At 41.7% G+C, this 17992-nt stretch overlaps 1 protein-coding gene across 3 annotated transcripts in view; it reads right to left on the bottom strand.

Moving 5' to 3' along the window:
• NPC1 (NPC intracellular cholesterol transporter 1) overlaps positions 1-17992 on the bottom strand; it is a 61350-nt gene that overhangs the window by 34122 nt on the left and 9236 nt on the right. For all 3 annotated transcript variants that reach the window (XM_030926023.1, XM_030926022.1, XM_030926021.1), the window contains exons 2-6: positions 14624-14746; positions 13238-13344; positions 9687-9862; positions 2194-2361; positions 1068-1317 (exon numbers count right to left, since the gene is read on the bottom strand). In XM_030926023.1, the coding sequence (XP_030781883.1) occupies positions 1068-1317; positions 2194-2361; positions 9687-9862; positions 13238-13344; positions 14624-14746 (824 nt within the window). The remainder of the gene's footprint in view (positions 1-1067; positions 1318-2193; positions 2362-9686; positions 9863-13237; positions 13345-14623; positions 14747-17992) is intronic.

A 17992-nucleotide genomic window follows, 5' to 3' on the forward strand; every position in this document is an offset into this window, starting at 1 on the left:
AAATGTAATACGGGACCCTGAAACAGGAAAGGGAATTGGAGGAAAAGCTGGTGAAATTGGATTAAGATCTGTGGTTTAGCTAATAATAATGTAATAATAATGGCATGTTCATGGTTTTGATCATTGAACTAGGAATTATGTAAGTTGTATCATCGGGGAAACTAGGTAAAGGATACACACAAATTCTACCATTTTCGCAACTTTTTGGTTAAGTCTAAAATTATTTCAAAATAAAAAGTAAAAAAAAGTACTGTCCTAAATTAAGATGCAAATATCTAAAAGGACTATAGTACTGCATTTAATTAGATTTGAATCTGATTTCCCTCATTTGACTCTGACATCTTTTTTTTTTTTTTTTTTGAGACAGAGTCTTGCACTGTCACCAGGGCTGGAGTGCAATGGACTCCTGACCTCGTGATCCTCCTGCCTCGGCCTCCTAAAATGCTGGGATTACAGGCATGAGGCCCCGCGCCCAGCCTTTACTCTGACTTTCTAAAGAATGAGTGGCTGGCTGGGTGCAGAGGCTCATGCCTGTAATCCCATCACTTTGGGAGGCCAAGGCGGGCAGATCACCTGAGGTCAGGAGTTGGAGATCAGCCTGGCCAACATGGTGAAACCCAGTCTCTACTAAAAATACAAAAATTAGCCAGGCATGGTGGTGGGTGCCTATAATCCCAGCTATCTCAGGAGGCTGAGGCAGAAGAATCGCTTGAACCTGGGAGGTGGTGGTTGCAGTGAGCTGAGATCGCGCCATTGCACTTCAGCCTGGGTGACAAGAGTGAGACTCAGTGTCCAAAAAAAAAAAAAGAATGAGTGGCTAATGCACGGTGCTTTAAATCACACATCATTTTGAATAAATCAGTAAAATTCACTTCTGCTGTTGCAGTGTTAAACAGGACTTTGATGGTTTACTATATGATAGCTGTAGAACACAGTAATCCACGCAGTGGTATTCATGTAGGTATTTGATTCTTGTCCTAAGTAACCAAGGTCTGACAAGTGAAAACTCAAAGTGCCAGTGGGCAATTTTGTTCTTCTTGCCCTGGATGATAAACAAAACTGCTTACCTGTAGCACCACACTGCAAAAAATGCTCCAAAAAACACAAGCAAAAATGCCATGTAGGTGATCCACATGATGACATACATGGCGTCCAAGCCGAGGATTGTCCAGGGAGCAGGAGGAGGCGGGGGCTGGGGCTTGGGGCCACAGACAATAGAGCAGTCTTGGCAGCTACACGGTGCTGTGACCTCATCCACAGACTCATCACAGCCTTTGGTAGCATTATTCATGGGCTCCATCCCATGGACTGGAAAATCTACAGGAAGGAATTGTGTTGAGTACAAATCTCACTTAAAAACATCCAAAATTTTGTATTATACTTAAACCCAACGAAAAGCCCACTGAAATACATAAAACAACTGAAAGAATAAAAAGAATTGGAGGTTTTAGTTTAATTCAATTATGTTTTGCTGCTTCGTCCTGTGGAATTTTAAGTTGCCTCAATGAACTTGTGCATAGGGGTTTGTCACTGATAGAGCAATCCTCCAAGTGCACCACATACCAAGGTAATCCTCAGTCATGTCCTATCTCCATTCTCAGAAGCTAATACTACAGCAGAGCTCTGGAAAAGCTGCCTCCCACTCCCTTTTTAACTGCTTATTCTTTCAATTACCACAGCAATGCCTGAAGGCAATTCATTTCCTCCTCCACTCCCACTCCCAGCACCCACTAAATTAGCCAGAGCAGGATAAATGTACCAGTTACCTTTCTTACTGGGAGAAACTATGAACTAGTTACCTGAATGCGTTTATCTTCCTATTGCAGATTATGATTCCTCAACTGAGATTCATTCATCCATTCATGGAGAGATAGGGCTTTGCCCTCACCAAGGCTGGAGTACAATGGGATGATCACAACTCACTGCAGCCTTGAATTCCTGGACCCAAGCAATCCTGCCTCAGCCTCCCAAGTATCTGGGACTACAGGTGCATGCCACCACACCTGGCTAATGTTTAATTCTTCTGTAGAGATGGGGCCTCACTACATTGCCCAGGCTAGGTCTGGAACTCCTGGTCTTAAGCAATTCTCTTGCCTCAGTCTCCCCAAGCACTGGTGAGCCACTGTGCCCAGCCAGTTCCTTGGCTTTAAAACAATATCATAAACACACCAAACTTGGAATCTTTATCTCTACCTGAAAACACAGGAGTGATGGTAAAAGGTGCCTGTCCGTTGTCCTTATTGAACATGTATTCAATCCAGTTGGTGGCATTACAGGCATCAGTGTCCTTCCCACACAGGAGTCCCAGGGCCTTGTCATTACTTGAGGGGGCCTCCACGTCCCGGCAGGCATTGTACATTGCTAGAAGAGGAAACCAAAGGAAAAAGGAGAAAAGATGCTTGCTGTAATTCACGAGGAAAGATCTTACAAAGGCCTCTTGAAGGGAAACACGAACTTCATACGCACCATGCTGGAACGCTGGACAGCAAACACTAAGGGCACGAACAGAGATTCCCTTTAAATTGGCTTATCACCCTGCTAATAATATGGAGGCCCGATTCCGAGTAACTTAAAAGTAAAAACAGGAAAGGGAAAGGCACACAACAGCTTGGAGTTGTATCCCCACTGTATAGAAGAGCATACCAAGGCCCAGGAAGACGCAGCTAAGAGTCTTAGTACTTCTTCAGTTAACGAAGCTGACTCCAGAAAACCTCTGCCGCAGGAAGCTACACAGCCAGAGAATTATGGAACTTACTTGGAAAACTGGTTTCAGGGCAGAGGTCATATGTCAATAAACCTAATACTGTTGGCCGGGTGCAGGGGCTCATGCCCGTAATCCCAGCACTTTGGGAAGCCGAGGTGGGCGGATCACGTGGTCAGGAGATCGAGACCATCCTGGCTAACACAGTGAAACCCCATCTCTACTAAAAATACAAAAAAATTAGCAGGTGTGGTGGCGGGCGCCTGTAGTCCCAGCTACTCGGGAGGCTGGCATGAACCCGGGAGGCGGAGCTTGGAGTGAGCTGAAATCGCGCCACTGCACTCCAGCCTGGGCCCTGGGCGACAGAGCAAGACTCCATCTCAAAAAAATAAATTAAAAAACCCCCAAAAACCTAATACTGTTATCTTTTTGGATTACATTTTATTATACATAAAGACAACACATCATATAAGGATAGTATCAGTGTTTTACACCTAAGAAAATAGCTGGAATGGGTCTGTCGATTCTCATTTACCCATCCCTGCTTGCTAGAAACTTCCCAGGATCTTCTTTCCCTAATCTTCAAGGAGATGCTTACACATTCATTTTGTTTTACCCTTGCTCTGGAAAGACAGGTTAACTAGGGTGACAGTCATCTCCCTCAGAATTCTCAATAGATTATTCCATTGCCTTCTGTGCTCTATCACGGCTGGTAAGAAAATCTCCAATTATCATTGTCTTAAGGTGATTTGTGTCTTGTCTCTATTTGCTTTTAAGATATTTGTCTTTGGGCTGGGGGTGGTCATGCACACCTGTAATCCCAGTAATTTGGGAGGCCCTGGTGGGTGGACTGCCTGAGTTCAGGAGGTCCAGACCAGCCTGGGCAATATGGCAAAACCCCGTCTCTACAAAAAATTAAAAAAAAAAAAAATTTAGCCAGGTGTGGTGGCGCAATATAATTTACAATATAATTACATGCAATTTACAATTTACCCCCTTAAACTATATAATTTAATGGAGTTTAGCGTATTCATAGATATATGCAACCATAACCATAGTCAATTTTAGAACATTTTCATCACCTCAAAAGAAATCCTGTATTCTAGCTATGCTCAACTACCTCCCCACCTCTCTAAGCCCTAAGCGACCACTGAACTGTCTCTATTTATTTGACTATTTCAGACATTTCACGTAAATCCAATCATATAATATGTGGTCTTTTATGACCGGCTTCTTTCATTTAGCATAATGATCTCAAGGTTCATGCATACTGTGGCATGTATCAATACTTCATTTCTTTTTATGGCCAAAATACATTTCATTGTATAGATATATGTTTTGTTTATACCTATATCAGCTGATAAATATCTGAGTTGTTTCCACATTTTGGCTATTATCAGTAATGCTGCTAGAAGCATTTGTGTATAAGTTTCTGTGTTGACCTATGTTTTCATTCATCTTGTGAGTGGAACTGACACATCATATGGTAATTCTGTGTTTGTTTCAGGAACTGCCCAACTGTTTTCCACAGTGGCTATACCACTTTACATCATCACCAGCAATGCTTTTTCTTTTTGAGATGGGGTCTCACTCTGTCACACAGATTGGAGTGCAGTGGTGTTATCTCAGCTCACTGGCAACCTCCGCCCCTCAGGCTCAAGTGATCCTCCCACCTCAGCCTCTCAAGTAGCTGGGACTATAGATGTGCACCACCATACTCAGCTAAGTTTTTGTAGAGATAGGGTTTCACCATGTTGCCCAGGCTGGTCTCAAACTCCTGACCTCAGGTGATCCACCTGCCTTGGCCTTCCAAAGTGCTAGATTATAGGCATGAGCCACTGTGTCCAGCTAATGTTTTTGGTTTTTGGATTTCTTTTTAATAAAGGTTCCTATTTCTCCACAGCCTGGTCAACACTTCTTGTTATCTGACTTTGATTCTAGCCATCCTGGTGGGTGTGAAGTGGTATCTCATTGTGGTTTTGATTCGTATTTCCCTGATGACTCATAGTGTTGAACATCTCTCATGTGCTTGTTGGCCATTTGTATATCTTCCCTGAAGAAACGTCTGCTCTATTCAGATCTTTTGCCATTTTAAATTGGGTTATTTATCTATTCATCATTGGGTAGTAAGAGTTTTTTTTTGTTTTTTGAGATGAAGTCTAGCTCTGTCACCCAAGCTGGAGTGCAATGGCGTGATCTCAGCTCACTGCAACCTCCACTTCCCAGGCTGATGCAATTCTCCTGCATCAGCCTCCTGAGTAGCTGGGATTACAGGCGCATACCACCATGCCTGGCTAATTTTTCTATTTTAGTAGAGACAGGGTTTCACCATGTTGGCCAGGCTGGTCTTGAACTCCTGACCTCAGGTGATCCGCCTGCCTCGGCCTCCCAAAGTGCTGGGATTACAGGCATGAGCCACTGCACCCGGCCAAGAGTTATTTATGTATTCTAGATACAAGTCCCTTTACCAAATACATAATTTGCAAACATTTTCTTGTCCTTTTGGTTTTTTGACTCAGGGTCTCACTCTGTCACCCAGGCTGGAGTGCGAGGTACTTAGTGCAGCCTCCTCGGGCTCAAGCAATCTTCCTGCCTCAGATACCCATGTGGCTGGGACCACAGGCACATGCCACCATGCCTGGCTAATTATTTTTTGTAGACACAGGGTCTCACTTTGTCACCCAGGCTGGTCTTGAACTCGCAGGCTCAAGCAATCCTCCTGCCTCAGCCTCCCAAAATGCTGGGATAATAGGTGTGAGTCACTGTGCCTGGCCTTCTTGTCTTTTCTTGACGGCATCCTATGAAATACAAACTTTTTTATTTTAATGAAGTCCAATTAATCTTTTTTTTGTTGTTGCTCTTGTTTTTGGTGTCATATTTAAGAATCAAGTGCCAAATATGAGGCCATGCAAATTAATCCCTATGTTTTACTCTGTTTTATAGTTTTTAGCTCTTACATTTAGGTCTTTGATCCACTTTGAGTTAATTTCTTTAACATATGGTGTGAGGTAGGGCCCAATTTCATTATTATTTATTTTTTTGAATGTGTGTATCCAGTTATTGCAGCACCATTTGATGAAGAGTATTCTTTTGTCATTGAATGGCCCTGGCACCCTTGTCAAAAATCAGTTGATCATAGATATATTATTTATTCTCAGTTATATTGATCTACATGTCTATCTTTATTCCAGTACCACACTGTCTTGATTTCCATTGCTTAGTTTTGAAATTGAGAAGCGTGAGTCTTCCTATTTTTTTCAAGGTTGTTTTACTATTCTAAGTCCCTCAAACTACTATGTGAATTTCAGAATCAGCTTGACAATCAAAGAAGTCAGTTGGGATTACAACAGAGATTGCCCTGAATCTCAAAACAACTTGGAGAATACTGATATCTAAACAATATTAAGTCTTTTGATTGATAAACATGGAATGTTTTCCATTTATTTAGATCCTCTTTAATTTCTCTGAATAATGTTCTTTAGTTTTAGTGGTTTTTTTTTTTTTTTTTGAGATGGAGTCTCACTCTGTCAGCCAGGCTGGAGTGCAGTGGCATGATTTTGGCTCCTGCAATCACCGCCTCCCAGGTTCAAGTGATTCTCATGCCTCAGCCTCCCAAGTAGCTGGGATTACAAGCGAGCATCACCATGCCCAGCTAATTTTTGTATTTTAGTAGAGATGGGGTTTCACCATGTTGGCCAGGATGGTCTCAATCTCTCGACCTTGTGATCTGCCCACCTCAGCCTTCCAAAGTGCTGGGATTACAGGTGTGAGCCACCGCATCCGGCTGTTCTTTAGTTTTAAAGTGTTTTGCCTTCTGTTACAGTTACTACTAAGTATTTCCCATACTATAGTAAATGGAATTGTTTTATTTTCACTTTGAGATTGTCCACTGCAGTATTTCTGTACACTTGTACTGATTTTTGTATACTGAATTTTCTCAAAGTCTCAGGGTTCATCCCTTATCCATTCTGGAAAATCCTCATTATCCCTTTGATTGTCTCTCCCCAACTCTCCGGAGCTTCTCATGTTATCCTATATGTCATTTCTTTAATGATTTATAGATCTATCTCTATGCTGTTTTCTGGGTAATTCCCTCATATCTTCCAGCTCACCATTTGGTTTTCAGGTTTTATTTTATATTTCAAGCATACAAAAAAACACGGAGAATACTACAGTTCTCATTTCCTCATTACCCAGTTAATTATCAATCTTATCATTTTACAACATTTGCCTCAACATTAAAAAAAAAAATGGACTTGGCCAGGTGCAGTGACTCACACCTGTAATTCCAGCATTTTGGGAGGCTGAGTGGGAGGATCGCTTGAGGCCAAGAGTTTGAGGCCAGCCTGGGCAAAAAAGCAAGACCCTATCTCTACAAAAAAAATTTTTTTTAATTAGCCAGGTGTGGTAGCATATGCCTGTGGTTCCAACTACTCGGGAGGACTGCTTGAACCTAGGAGGTTGAGGCTGCAGTGAGCCACAATTGCGTCACTGTATTCCAGCCTAGGTGACAGCATGAAACCTTGACTCTGTTTTATAATAACGCACTATTCAGAACAACTGGCTATGGCATAATTTAAAAAATAAATACAAATAATAATGCACTATAGACCAGGTGTGGTGGCTCACACCTACAGTCCCAACACTTTGGGAGGCCGAGGTGGGAGGATCACTTAAGGCTAGGAGTTCAAGATCAGCCTCAGCAACACAGTGAGGCCCGTCTCTTCAAAAAAATAAATACTTCAACACATACATACACTCTATAGATTCAGTTGAAGCTCCCCAATTGCCCCTCCCTGACAGTAGTCCCTTCCCTAAGGTAAAACAATCCTGAATTTGATGTTTATCTTTCCCATGCATGTTGTGTACTTGTATGTTTTAAGTAGGTAGTACTTTTGTTTTAAAATGTCATATAAACATGTAACCACCATTATAGTATCATACAGAGTATTTTCACCATCTAAAAATCTTCTGTGCTCTACTCACGCCTTCCTCTTTCCTAACCCATGGCAATCACTGACTTTTTACTGTCTCCATGGTTTTGCCTTTTCTAGAACGTCATACAGTAAGTAGCCTTTTCAGATTGGCTTTCCTTAGTAATAGGATTTAAGGTTTGTCCATGTACTTTCATAGCTTGATAGCACTGAATTTTCATGGCTTTTTAGCACTGAATAATATTCCATTGTGTGGATGTGGCAGTTTATTTACCCATTCACCTACTGAGGGAAATCTTGGTGGCTTCCAAGTTTTGGCACTTATGGACAAAGTTGCTATAAACATCCATGTGCAGGTTTTGGGGTAGGCATATTTTAACTCATTTGAGTAAATACCAAGGAGTATCATTAGTTTTGTAAGAAACTGCTAAACTATCTTCCAAGGTGGCTGTACCATTTTGTACTCCCACCATCAATGAATGAGAGTTCACTGACAGCATTTGGTGTTGCAAGTGTTTTGAATTTTGGCCATTCTAATAGATGTGTAGTGGTATCTGGTTGTTTTAATTTGTAATTCTCTAATGACATAATGTTGAGCATCTCTTCTCATGTACTTATTTACCACGTGTATGCCTTCTTTGGTGAGGTATCTGTTCAGGTTGTTTTGTCCATCTTTCAGTTGGGCTGTCTGCTTTCTTCTTGTTGAGTTTTAGAAGTTATTTGTATATTTTGAATAATAGTCCTTACTAATATATGTCTTTTGCAAATACTTTCTTCCAGTCTGTGTCATGTCTTCTCATTCTCTTGAGGTCTTCAATTTTTCACAATCACAATAATGTTACAGTGGGTGTTTTTATGTGGGTCTCCAGGTTTATATGCATTTAGAGTTTCTCTAAGGCAGGCATCTACACGTGCAATTTCTGGGAGGAGAGTTATCTTCAACTTTACTACGTATCACAGTTGTTTTCCAAATAGTTTTCAAACAATTATACCAAATTATGGTTATAAGTGGTGGAGTATATTAGTATTCGTATTGCTTCACATTTTCATCCATAGTTGAAATTGACCAGCTTTTTAATTTGTGCCAAGCTGATAAGGTGTGAAATTGTAGTTTACTGTTTAAATTTGCATTTCGTTGACTGCTCCAGATAACAGTTGTTTATATTCATAAATATTTTCCTTATGGTTTCTGCTTTTCCTCTCCTGTCTAGAAATCTTTCCTTTATCTTAAAGTCATAAAGATATTCTATATTTACTTCTAAAACTTTCCAATTGGGATTTTTAATCTATATAATTGATTTTTTATCTGTAAAAATTAAAATTAGATAAATATAATGTATTTTCTCATCCCATTTATCAACTAGTCCACCTTTTCTCTCAATGATTTGTAATGACACGTGTTACATATCCATTTTCCATACATGCAGGGTTCTGTTTCCGGACAAAATGACCTCTCTCCATTCAGTCAGGTTGCCTTGTATGTCACATCTTTTGGATTCCTAAGTGCCTTATTTTTTGCTGCTTTTGTGAATGAGACCTTTTTTCTAAGGAATTTTTTGTTATCTTTTTAACTGTCATTATAATTAAATGTTGTATGTTGGTCAATGCTGGAGGATCATTTCTGCTATCTGTTAGACCTGCTGACTTTCCTTTATGGTGATCTGATTCTTCCGAGTCATGACCTCTTCTCTGCCAACTATTAATAGTTCTATCTTCTCAGTCTTGCAGTAATTTATGACATTACACAACTCACGTCTGTTGGAATCAAAGATCCAATGGTTACTGAAGTGTATGGATGCAAACTTGCACATACTAAAATTTTCCATGTGGGAAGTTAAAGTTAGGGGGAGTTAAAGCAAGCGCTTTAAGGAGATTGTTAAAGTCGTTGTAGTTCAAGTCCTAGGATGCAAGCAAAGCAACAACTTTATTTCCTGGCCAATGGAACTGAAAATTGTGATTTTCCACAGAGTTGACAGGACAACTAAAAGGAACAATTTGCTCTGCTGTCCTGATGCCAGCTGTAAAAGAGGAATAATTAAAAGTTTACTTACCATTGGCAAAACTCTGTCCGACAAAGTACTGCAACTCTTTCACATTTGTTTTCGTCTGGTTTGTAACAGGATCAACATAATCTTCAGTTGCTGTAACATTCAAAAACTGACTCTGCCGAGGGCTACATGTCAGCTCACAAAACAGGTTCAGTAGGTTATAAAAACAGGATGGACATCTAAAGGGAAAGTCAATTATATTCTGCATGATCTCACACGTAATAGGGCCAGCGAGAACGATTTTAAATAGACAAAGAATATTTTAAACTTACTGTAAAGTGACAAATTACCAAGAGAACATACTAAAAATCAGCAATACTAAACTTAAAACCTCATGTTAAAATAAAGACACACCTTTAAAAAATGCCCTAATTACTTTCTGCATTTATTGTGTCCAATTATAATTTCAAAAAGAGAGAGATGCTTCTCTGAATTCTGTACTTTATAATTTAGAGACATACATTCTCTGACCTAGAGTAAAGGGACTTTGGAGCATCAGGAATTATTATTATTATTATTATTTTTTGAGAAAGGGTCTTGCTTTGTCACCCAGGCTGAGTGCAGTGGCGTGATCACAGCTCACTGTAACCTTGAGCTCCCAGGCTCAAGCAATCCTCCCACCTCAGCCTCCCAAGTAGCTAGGACTACAGGTGTACGCCACCACACCTGGCTAATTTTTAAAATTTTTTTGTGGAGATGTGGGTCTCACTGTGTTGCCCAGGATGGTCTCAAACTCCTAAACTCAAGCAACCCTCCTGCCTTGGCCTCCCAAAGTGCTGGGATTATCGACATGAGCCACCGCACCAGCTGACAGTTTTGATTAAGAAGAAAAGAAAAGAAAAGAAAATAATGAGAATTATCATGAGAATCTTAATCTTACAACCTATTGAAGGTTTTCTTTCAAGCTCCAGAAAATCACGAGGCCCTCCTGAAACACAAGGAGAAATCCCCATGGTTTGTAAAGACTGAGAACAGCAATGTTGTTCTCTGGTTGCATGTGCTTCAGGAGCACACAACTGCACAAGAACCGTAAGCTGCCTGAGCTCTCTTTTCCCTTTGGTCCACTGTTACTTGCAAAAGCTGTTGTTTCATTAGACTTGCATTCTTGCAATCAAGATTACTTTACACTCTGATCCAGTCCCAGTGACCATGTAAGACAAAGAATGAAAAAAGTGTATCCTGGCCTTCAAGAGCCTCTGTTTTACTGAAGGAGATAGGGAAGCACAGACTCTCTTTCTTTCAGGAGCCCCACTACTTTACTGCAACAAAGCCAGAAACCACAATTACATTATTCTAATAGGAATCACTCTCGGGGTACACAGTTTTCAAACTTTTTCCATGTTACCACATTTAATGCCCACAATCACTAATTTTGACAGCTGTATATTTTTCCAAATATCAGGTTGTTTCTCCCATTGTTATTATAAATAAAGCTTTGGTGCCTCTCATAATATGGAGAAAGGTTGGCTATCTTTTTATGTTTATGTCCCTATGTCCATAATGTCTCACCTAGGGTGGATCCTAAATAAATGTGTTTTGACTGACTGTACAAGGCTCCAATTTGGTTCCATCAATGTCCACAAGCCTTTCATAGGATATGCTGGCCCAACTATAGTCTCAACTTTTGTTGTTCTGAAAAAACAATTTAGTGGTGGTTTTCCATTCTCTATTGTCAACTTTTGGTAAGAAGCAGAACTTCTTCACTGGAAGCCAACCTGTGCCCTATCACCACCTGCAGTGATATTTGCACAGAGAGGCATTTTCCCTTTTTAATATTTGCTTCCCAAACATCTTTACCAGTGTGCTGAAGTCTGAAAAATTTAGAAAGATACCACAATCTGCTGTTCTAAAGACCACCACCAGCTTGCTCTTTTGCATATTTGAGAATTGCTGGCTAGGCCTAGAGAAGAACATCTATTACCAAGCCCTTTTTCACTGCTCAGGGCCATAGCCAACCCATCAGATAGAAAACTAAGTTTGACAAAACCAGCCAGCTACACCAGAACAAGCTTGTTAACAGTTCCCCAAGGCCAGTTCTACGGAGGCCCTGACTCTATCACATCCCTTCACCAGAGGGAGAGACAAGAATGATGTACAAAGCAAGGCATGGGGGGAGAGGAAGGACTGCATGATGGGAGCCTCAGGCCAGGCACCTGAGCAGGACCCCTAGGAACCTCTCTTCCCCACAGTGCACAGCTCAAGTTTGAAAGGAGCCTGGCCGCAGTGCAGACATCCTGCAGAGTGAGAACATCACAGAGGAAACCAAGCATCAACTCTGAAAGCAACTGGGAAGTGAACGAAGTCTGATAATTATTGTTTTTCTCTTTATTTCTGACAAATTGTAAGAGTGCTTTCTTAAAATAAAACAAAACAAAAACTGACTTAAAAAAAAAAAACAGGCAGGGCGTGGTGGCTCAAGCCTGTAATCCCAGCACTTTGGGAGGCCGAGACGGGCGGATCACGAGGTCAGGAGATCGAGGCCATCCTGGCTAACACGGTGAAACCCCGTCTCTACTAAAAAATACAAAAAAAACTAGCCTGGCGAGGTGGCCGGCGCCTGTAGTCCCAGCTACTCAGGAGGCTGAGGCAGGAGAATGGCGTAAACCCGGGAGGCGGAGCTTGCAGTGAGCTGAGATCCGGCCACTGCACTCCAGCCTGGGCATTCCGTCTCAAAAAAAAAAAAAAAAAACTGGCTGGCCACTGTGGTTCACACCTATAATCCAGCACTCTGGGAGGCTAAGGTGGGAGGATCATTTGAGACCAGGCCTGGCCAACATAGTGAGACACTCATCTCTAGAAAAAGAATAAAAATTAGGCTAGGTGCAGTGGCTCATGCCTGTAATCCCAGCACGCTGGGAGGCTGAGGTGGGTGGATGACTTGAGGTCAGGAGTTTGAGACCAGCCTGGCCAACATGGTGAAACCCCGCCTATTTCTATATTTCTATATTTCTACTAAAAATATAAAACTTAGCTGGGTGTAGTGGCATGTGCCTGTAGTCCCAGCTACTCGGGAGGCTGAGGCAGGAGAATCACTTGAACCCGGGAGGAGGAGGTTGCAGCAAGCTGAGAGCATGCCACTGTACTCCAGCCTCGGTGACAGAGCAAGTGTCTGTCTCAAGAAAAAAAAAAATTAATAAAGAAAAATATTTAAAAAATTAGCTGGACAGGGTAGTGCATGCCTGTAGTCCTAGCTACACAGGAGGCTAAGGCAGAACAATCACTGGAGCCTAGGAGGTTTAAGCTGCAGTGAGCTGTGATCACACCACAAACCACTGCACTCTAGCCTGGGCAGCACAGTGAGACTCTGTCTCTATTATACACACACGTGTGCATACACATTATACATATATGTATTTTTATATAAATATACATTTAAATATATATCCACCTATTTTAAATGTATACATACATGTATAAATGTATAATATATTCATATAACAGACATTATAAATACAAATATGTAAACAAACAAACAAAGAATAAATGGAAAGTTGAGTATCACCAGTTCACAAGTATCTACAGCCCAGTTGTTCTGTTTCCCCAGCAGAACCTACCTGGACAGAAACTGTAGAGGCAGCTGCAAATTGTCTTTTAGTGTCTGAAGCTGCTGAACATCACAACAGAGACTGACATTGCCAAAGAAGAATCCCGGACAGAGTTCCTTTCAGGTGAAAGAGCACAGGCACAGGAGTAGGCAGTAGTTAAAATAAGGTCAACATTCCTTCACGTAATCCTTTTGAAGTACAAAAGGGTAAGACACATCCTGTATTTGCAAAGTTCTTATAGAAATATTTTAAAAGGCTACACATTGACTACTTATTCACAAGTAGAGGTAGTAGAGATGTTTCTAATTTTCTTTTTATTTGGAAGCTTTCTCTCCTCTCCGGACAATCATTTTATGTCTTCTTAGGGTTTTTTGTTTGTTTGATTCAATTCAACCAGAGTGCTACTTACTATTTCTATTAGTTGTTTCAGGGGAAGTTGAAACCTTTAATAATTATGATGAAAGCAGCAAGTGAGGACAGATGCTGTGGCTCATGCCTGTAATCCCAGCACTTAGGAAGGCTGAGGAGGAAGGATTGCTTGAGCCTAGGAGTTCAAGACCAGCCTAGGCAACATGGTAAAATCCCATCACCACAAAAAAATTTTTAAAAATTAGCCAGGGGTTGTGGCACGTGCCTGTAGTCCCAGCTACTTGGGACCCTGAGGTGAGAGATTGCTTGAGCGCAGGAGGTCAAGGCTATGGTGAGCCGTGATTGCACCAATGCACTCTAGTCTCCAGCCAGGACAAAAGAGCAAGGCTCCTTCTGTCTCAAAAACAGAAAAGAAATGAACAAGTGAGCCTAGGAGCTCTGTTATCATGTCAACTTGACTTTTGATTACTTTAAGCCTCTAAAACCAGGCTTTTCACATGATTTTTCTAGTTCTAATATCCCTGTGTATCACAGCATGGTAAAAAAAAAAAAAAAAAAAAGAACAGAAATCAGAATCCTGGTAGCAGCCAAAATTCACAGGCTCTCAGTGGAACACAGAGAAAACACTAAGATGAACAGGGAACAAGGATGTCAAAGCCACTTAGCAACAGAGTCCATTCGAGTCCTGAAATCTAGGAATCAAAAACAGCTAACTTCTAATATTTTGTGAAGATGCTGCAAGGGCAACGTATGAAGTACCAAGGACAGGCTCTAAATAGTAACCTGCTATTGGGAAACTTTGTAAGAGGTATAAAGTCATCCCCTGAAAAATTAAGCCTTTGGAGTTACGGTGCTCGTTCTCTGCCACCGTATGCTACAGGTTAGAGTTTCAGAGTTTGGGGTAAGACTTAAGCCTATTAGTCTCGCCTCTACCTCCATCCTGCAATAACATTTAAGGAAGAATTAATTACAGAGAATCTTGTGATCAGCATTTTGTGTTCCCAATACCTAAGATAATGATCTTACCTGCACTAAGTCATATCCATCCTTTGGCAATGGTTTTGGTGGGCCAAAATATTCACAATTGTACCTCTTGTCCCCATATGCAATTCCACACTCTCCATACCAAACACAGGACTGTGAAAACACCTACAGAAAGTCAACACAAATTTCAGTGTTACTAGGGTCTCAATGGTAAATTTCAACAAAAAGTGCCCACTTGAGTACTATCACAGACACTTCCAATGCCACCTGCAAAATGAAGTAACAGCAACAGGCACCTTAACATTTTGAAAAATATTAATTAAAGTAGACCAAATGCCTATTTGTCAAGTCAGTGAAGTAGGTAATGGTAATCACTTATTTACGTAATTTCTATTTCCTGTTTATTTGTTGATAAGAGGAAGCTATAGTTCCATGTAAGAAACACTCAGAATCACAGTAAAGAGAAAAGCAAGATAGTGACTTAGCAATTACTAAAGCACCATTTTTTTTTTTTTATTATACTTTAAGTTCTAGGGTACATGTGCATAACGTGCAGGTTTGTTACATATGTATACTTATGCCATGTTGGTGTGCTGCACCCATCAACTCGTCAGCACCCATCAATTCATCATTTATATCATGTATAACTCCCCAAGGCAATCCCTCCCTCCTCCCCACTCCCCATGATAGGCCCCAGTGTGTGATGTTCCCCTTCCCGAGTCCAAGTGATCTCATTGTTCAGTTCCCACCTATGAGTAAGAACATGCGGTAAGGCACCATTTTTGCACATCTGCACCAGGAACTATATAAGCTTAGGTAATGAAAGAATATTTCCATATGTATTTAGGTTAATTAATATCAATAGATCATGAGTAACATGAAGAACAAAACAACAAAACCACAAACATCAGCCCCTCAATGTAAAGAACAAGAATGAACTTCCTGTCCTTGAGATTGAAGTAGAAAGCAAAGAATGTGCTAACTTTAAGGAAAAACACCAAAGCAATCTCAAAAGAAATTTGAAAACCTCTTATGGAAAGGTTTCTCAAACGCCACTCACACTTCCCATGTGAGTCACAAGGCTGTCAGAAAATTCAGCGGAGGGGAGGGGTCAGTGTGAATCATCAGGTCAGTGCCTTGCTCTGAAGGCTGCTGCCCAAAACACACCCGATCCTCTGCCTCACGATGGACTCAGAAAGCCACAGAGGGCCCAGCTCGCCAGGGCCCCAGGCTTGCAATCGTCTGTTCTACAGGGAAACAGAAGGTATCAAGAAGCAGCTATGGCTCCCAAAAACCCTGATGGAAAAGCCATTAAAAAAAAAAAAAATCTGAACAGAAGTCACAATATGAAATTCTCTTCAGTGACAGTGGCACATGACAGTGGCACAGGCAAGAAGCTAAGTCAGTCTGTGCTGGTTCCTCAGAATCAAAATACAAATCCCACGACAGTCCCTGAAGCCCTAAAACACGAGAGAAAAGGTCAGCAGGAGATTGGGATTTGTATGAGTGGGGAAATCCAAGGCATCAATATCACTTTTCTTTGAATTCATTTTTCAGATGTTCTAAAATAAAAATTACAACTTAACTCCTCTTGCCTCTTTGAAAGTCATGTTTAGGCCACAAAGGAGGGAAATTATACAAATGAGGAAGTGACAAGCCTTCAACAAAGCCACATGTGAACCCTGTGCCAAGATTCCACCACTATTTTTATATAAGAGAATCCCAATCGTTATTCCCATAAACCTGGCGATTCTAAGGAAAAAAGAAACAGTATTGCAACTCTGGGTTTCCAACTAATGGAAAAAAGTCCTAATGAGTAAAAGTCATTACCTATCTGGCTGAAGTTTGAAAAGGCAAAAGCTGACTACAGAGGCACAGGAAACTGCTGAGGTTTATATGAAAGTTCAAATACAAAGAACTCCTCCCTAGACCTCGCAGAACTCTCCAGGGATTGGCCTGTCTCTGCCTCAGGGGCACTCTGGCTGGTTACCCACAGGAGCAGGGGTGACAGACACAGACCTGCGGTCAACACACTGCAGCTCTGGCCTGACAAAAAGGACAGGTGTCTGGAGTCTAAGATCCCCTTACTCAGCACTTGGTACTATAGATGTGAATAAAGATGACCCATTGCTGTTTAGGTTCCTTTTCACAATGATCATTCTTTATTTATTTCAAAGCAAGTGCTATTTCCACCCACTTGGTGGAAGAGGGGTGGGTGAGAAGGCGGCACGGAGTGGGATCAGGAGTCCTGGGTTCTGATCCCAAGAGTTCATGAGGCTCTCAGTGTGCTTGTTGAGCTGGAGCGCACCTGGGATCACACCTGGAGCAGGCTACCTAATCACGTAGGAGTCTTCCTACCTGGGAAATGAAGCTCATAAGCTCTGCCTACCTCACAGGTTTCTGTGAAGATCAAATAAGGGCCTATCTGTACATACACAGTAAGTACTCAGTCAACTACAGAGCACTGTGCAATCAAATATAAGGAATTATTATTAACGTCTTCTGCCTGCTTGAGACAGGCAGGTTCCAAAGACCTAAAAAAATAACACATGAGCCAAGGAAATTTGGGCTTGAATCAACACTCAGGTTGGCTTCTCAAAAAGTTATCTTCTAGAGACACAGCAGGGAAGACCAAAAAAAAAGTCATCCTGGCCGGGAGTGGTGGCTCACGCCTATAATCCCAGCACTTTGGAAGGCCAAGGAAGGTGGGTCGCTTGAGCCCAGGAGTTTGAGACCAGCCTGGGCAACATGGTGAAACCCTGTCTCTTAAAAATAACAATAACAAGCTAAGCGCAGTGGCTCACACCTGTAATCCCAGGACTTTGGGAGGCTGAGGCGGGCAGATCACCTGAGGTCAGGAGTTTGAGACCAGCCTGACCGACATGGAAAAACCCTGTCTCTACTAAAAATACAAAATTAGCCAGGTGTGGGGGGTGCACGCCTGTAATCCCAGCTACTTGGGAGGCTGAGGCAGGAGAATTGCTTGAACCCGAGAAGCAGAGGTTGCGGTGAGCCAAGATTGTGCCATTGCACTCCAGCCTGGGCAACAAGAGCGACTGTCTGAAAAAACAAAAACAAAACAAACAAAAACAACAGCCGAAAATTAGTGGAGCCTAGTGGCACATGCCCATAGTCCCAGCTACTCAGGAGGCTGAGGTGGGAAGATCACCTGAACCAGGAGGTTGAGGCTGCAGTGGGCCGAAGAGATAGCACCACGGCACTCCAGCCTGGACAACAAAGTGAAACCCTGTCTCAAAAAAAAAAGTCATCCTGCCTAAAGAAGCAACCTAAGCCAGCAGGACCCAGAGACTTACAAAGCACTGGCGGTGTCCTAGGCTTAGGCACTGTTTTAAACACTCTTCATATGTTAACCCAATTAATCCTACAACAGTTTGATGAGGCAGGTGTTAT

This window comes from Rhinopithecus roxellana, chromosome 21 (assembly GCF_007565055.1).
Source record: "Rhinopithecus roxellana isolate Shanxi Qingling chromosome 21, ASM756505v1, whole genome shotgun sequence".
NCBI classification, from domain to species: Eukaryota; Metazoa; Chordata; class Mammalia; order Primates; family Cercopithecidae; genus Rhinopithecus; species Rhinopithecus roxellana.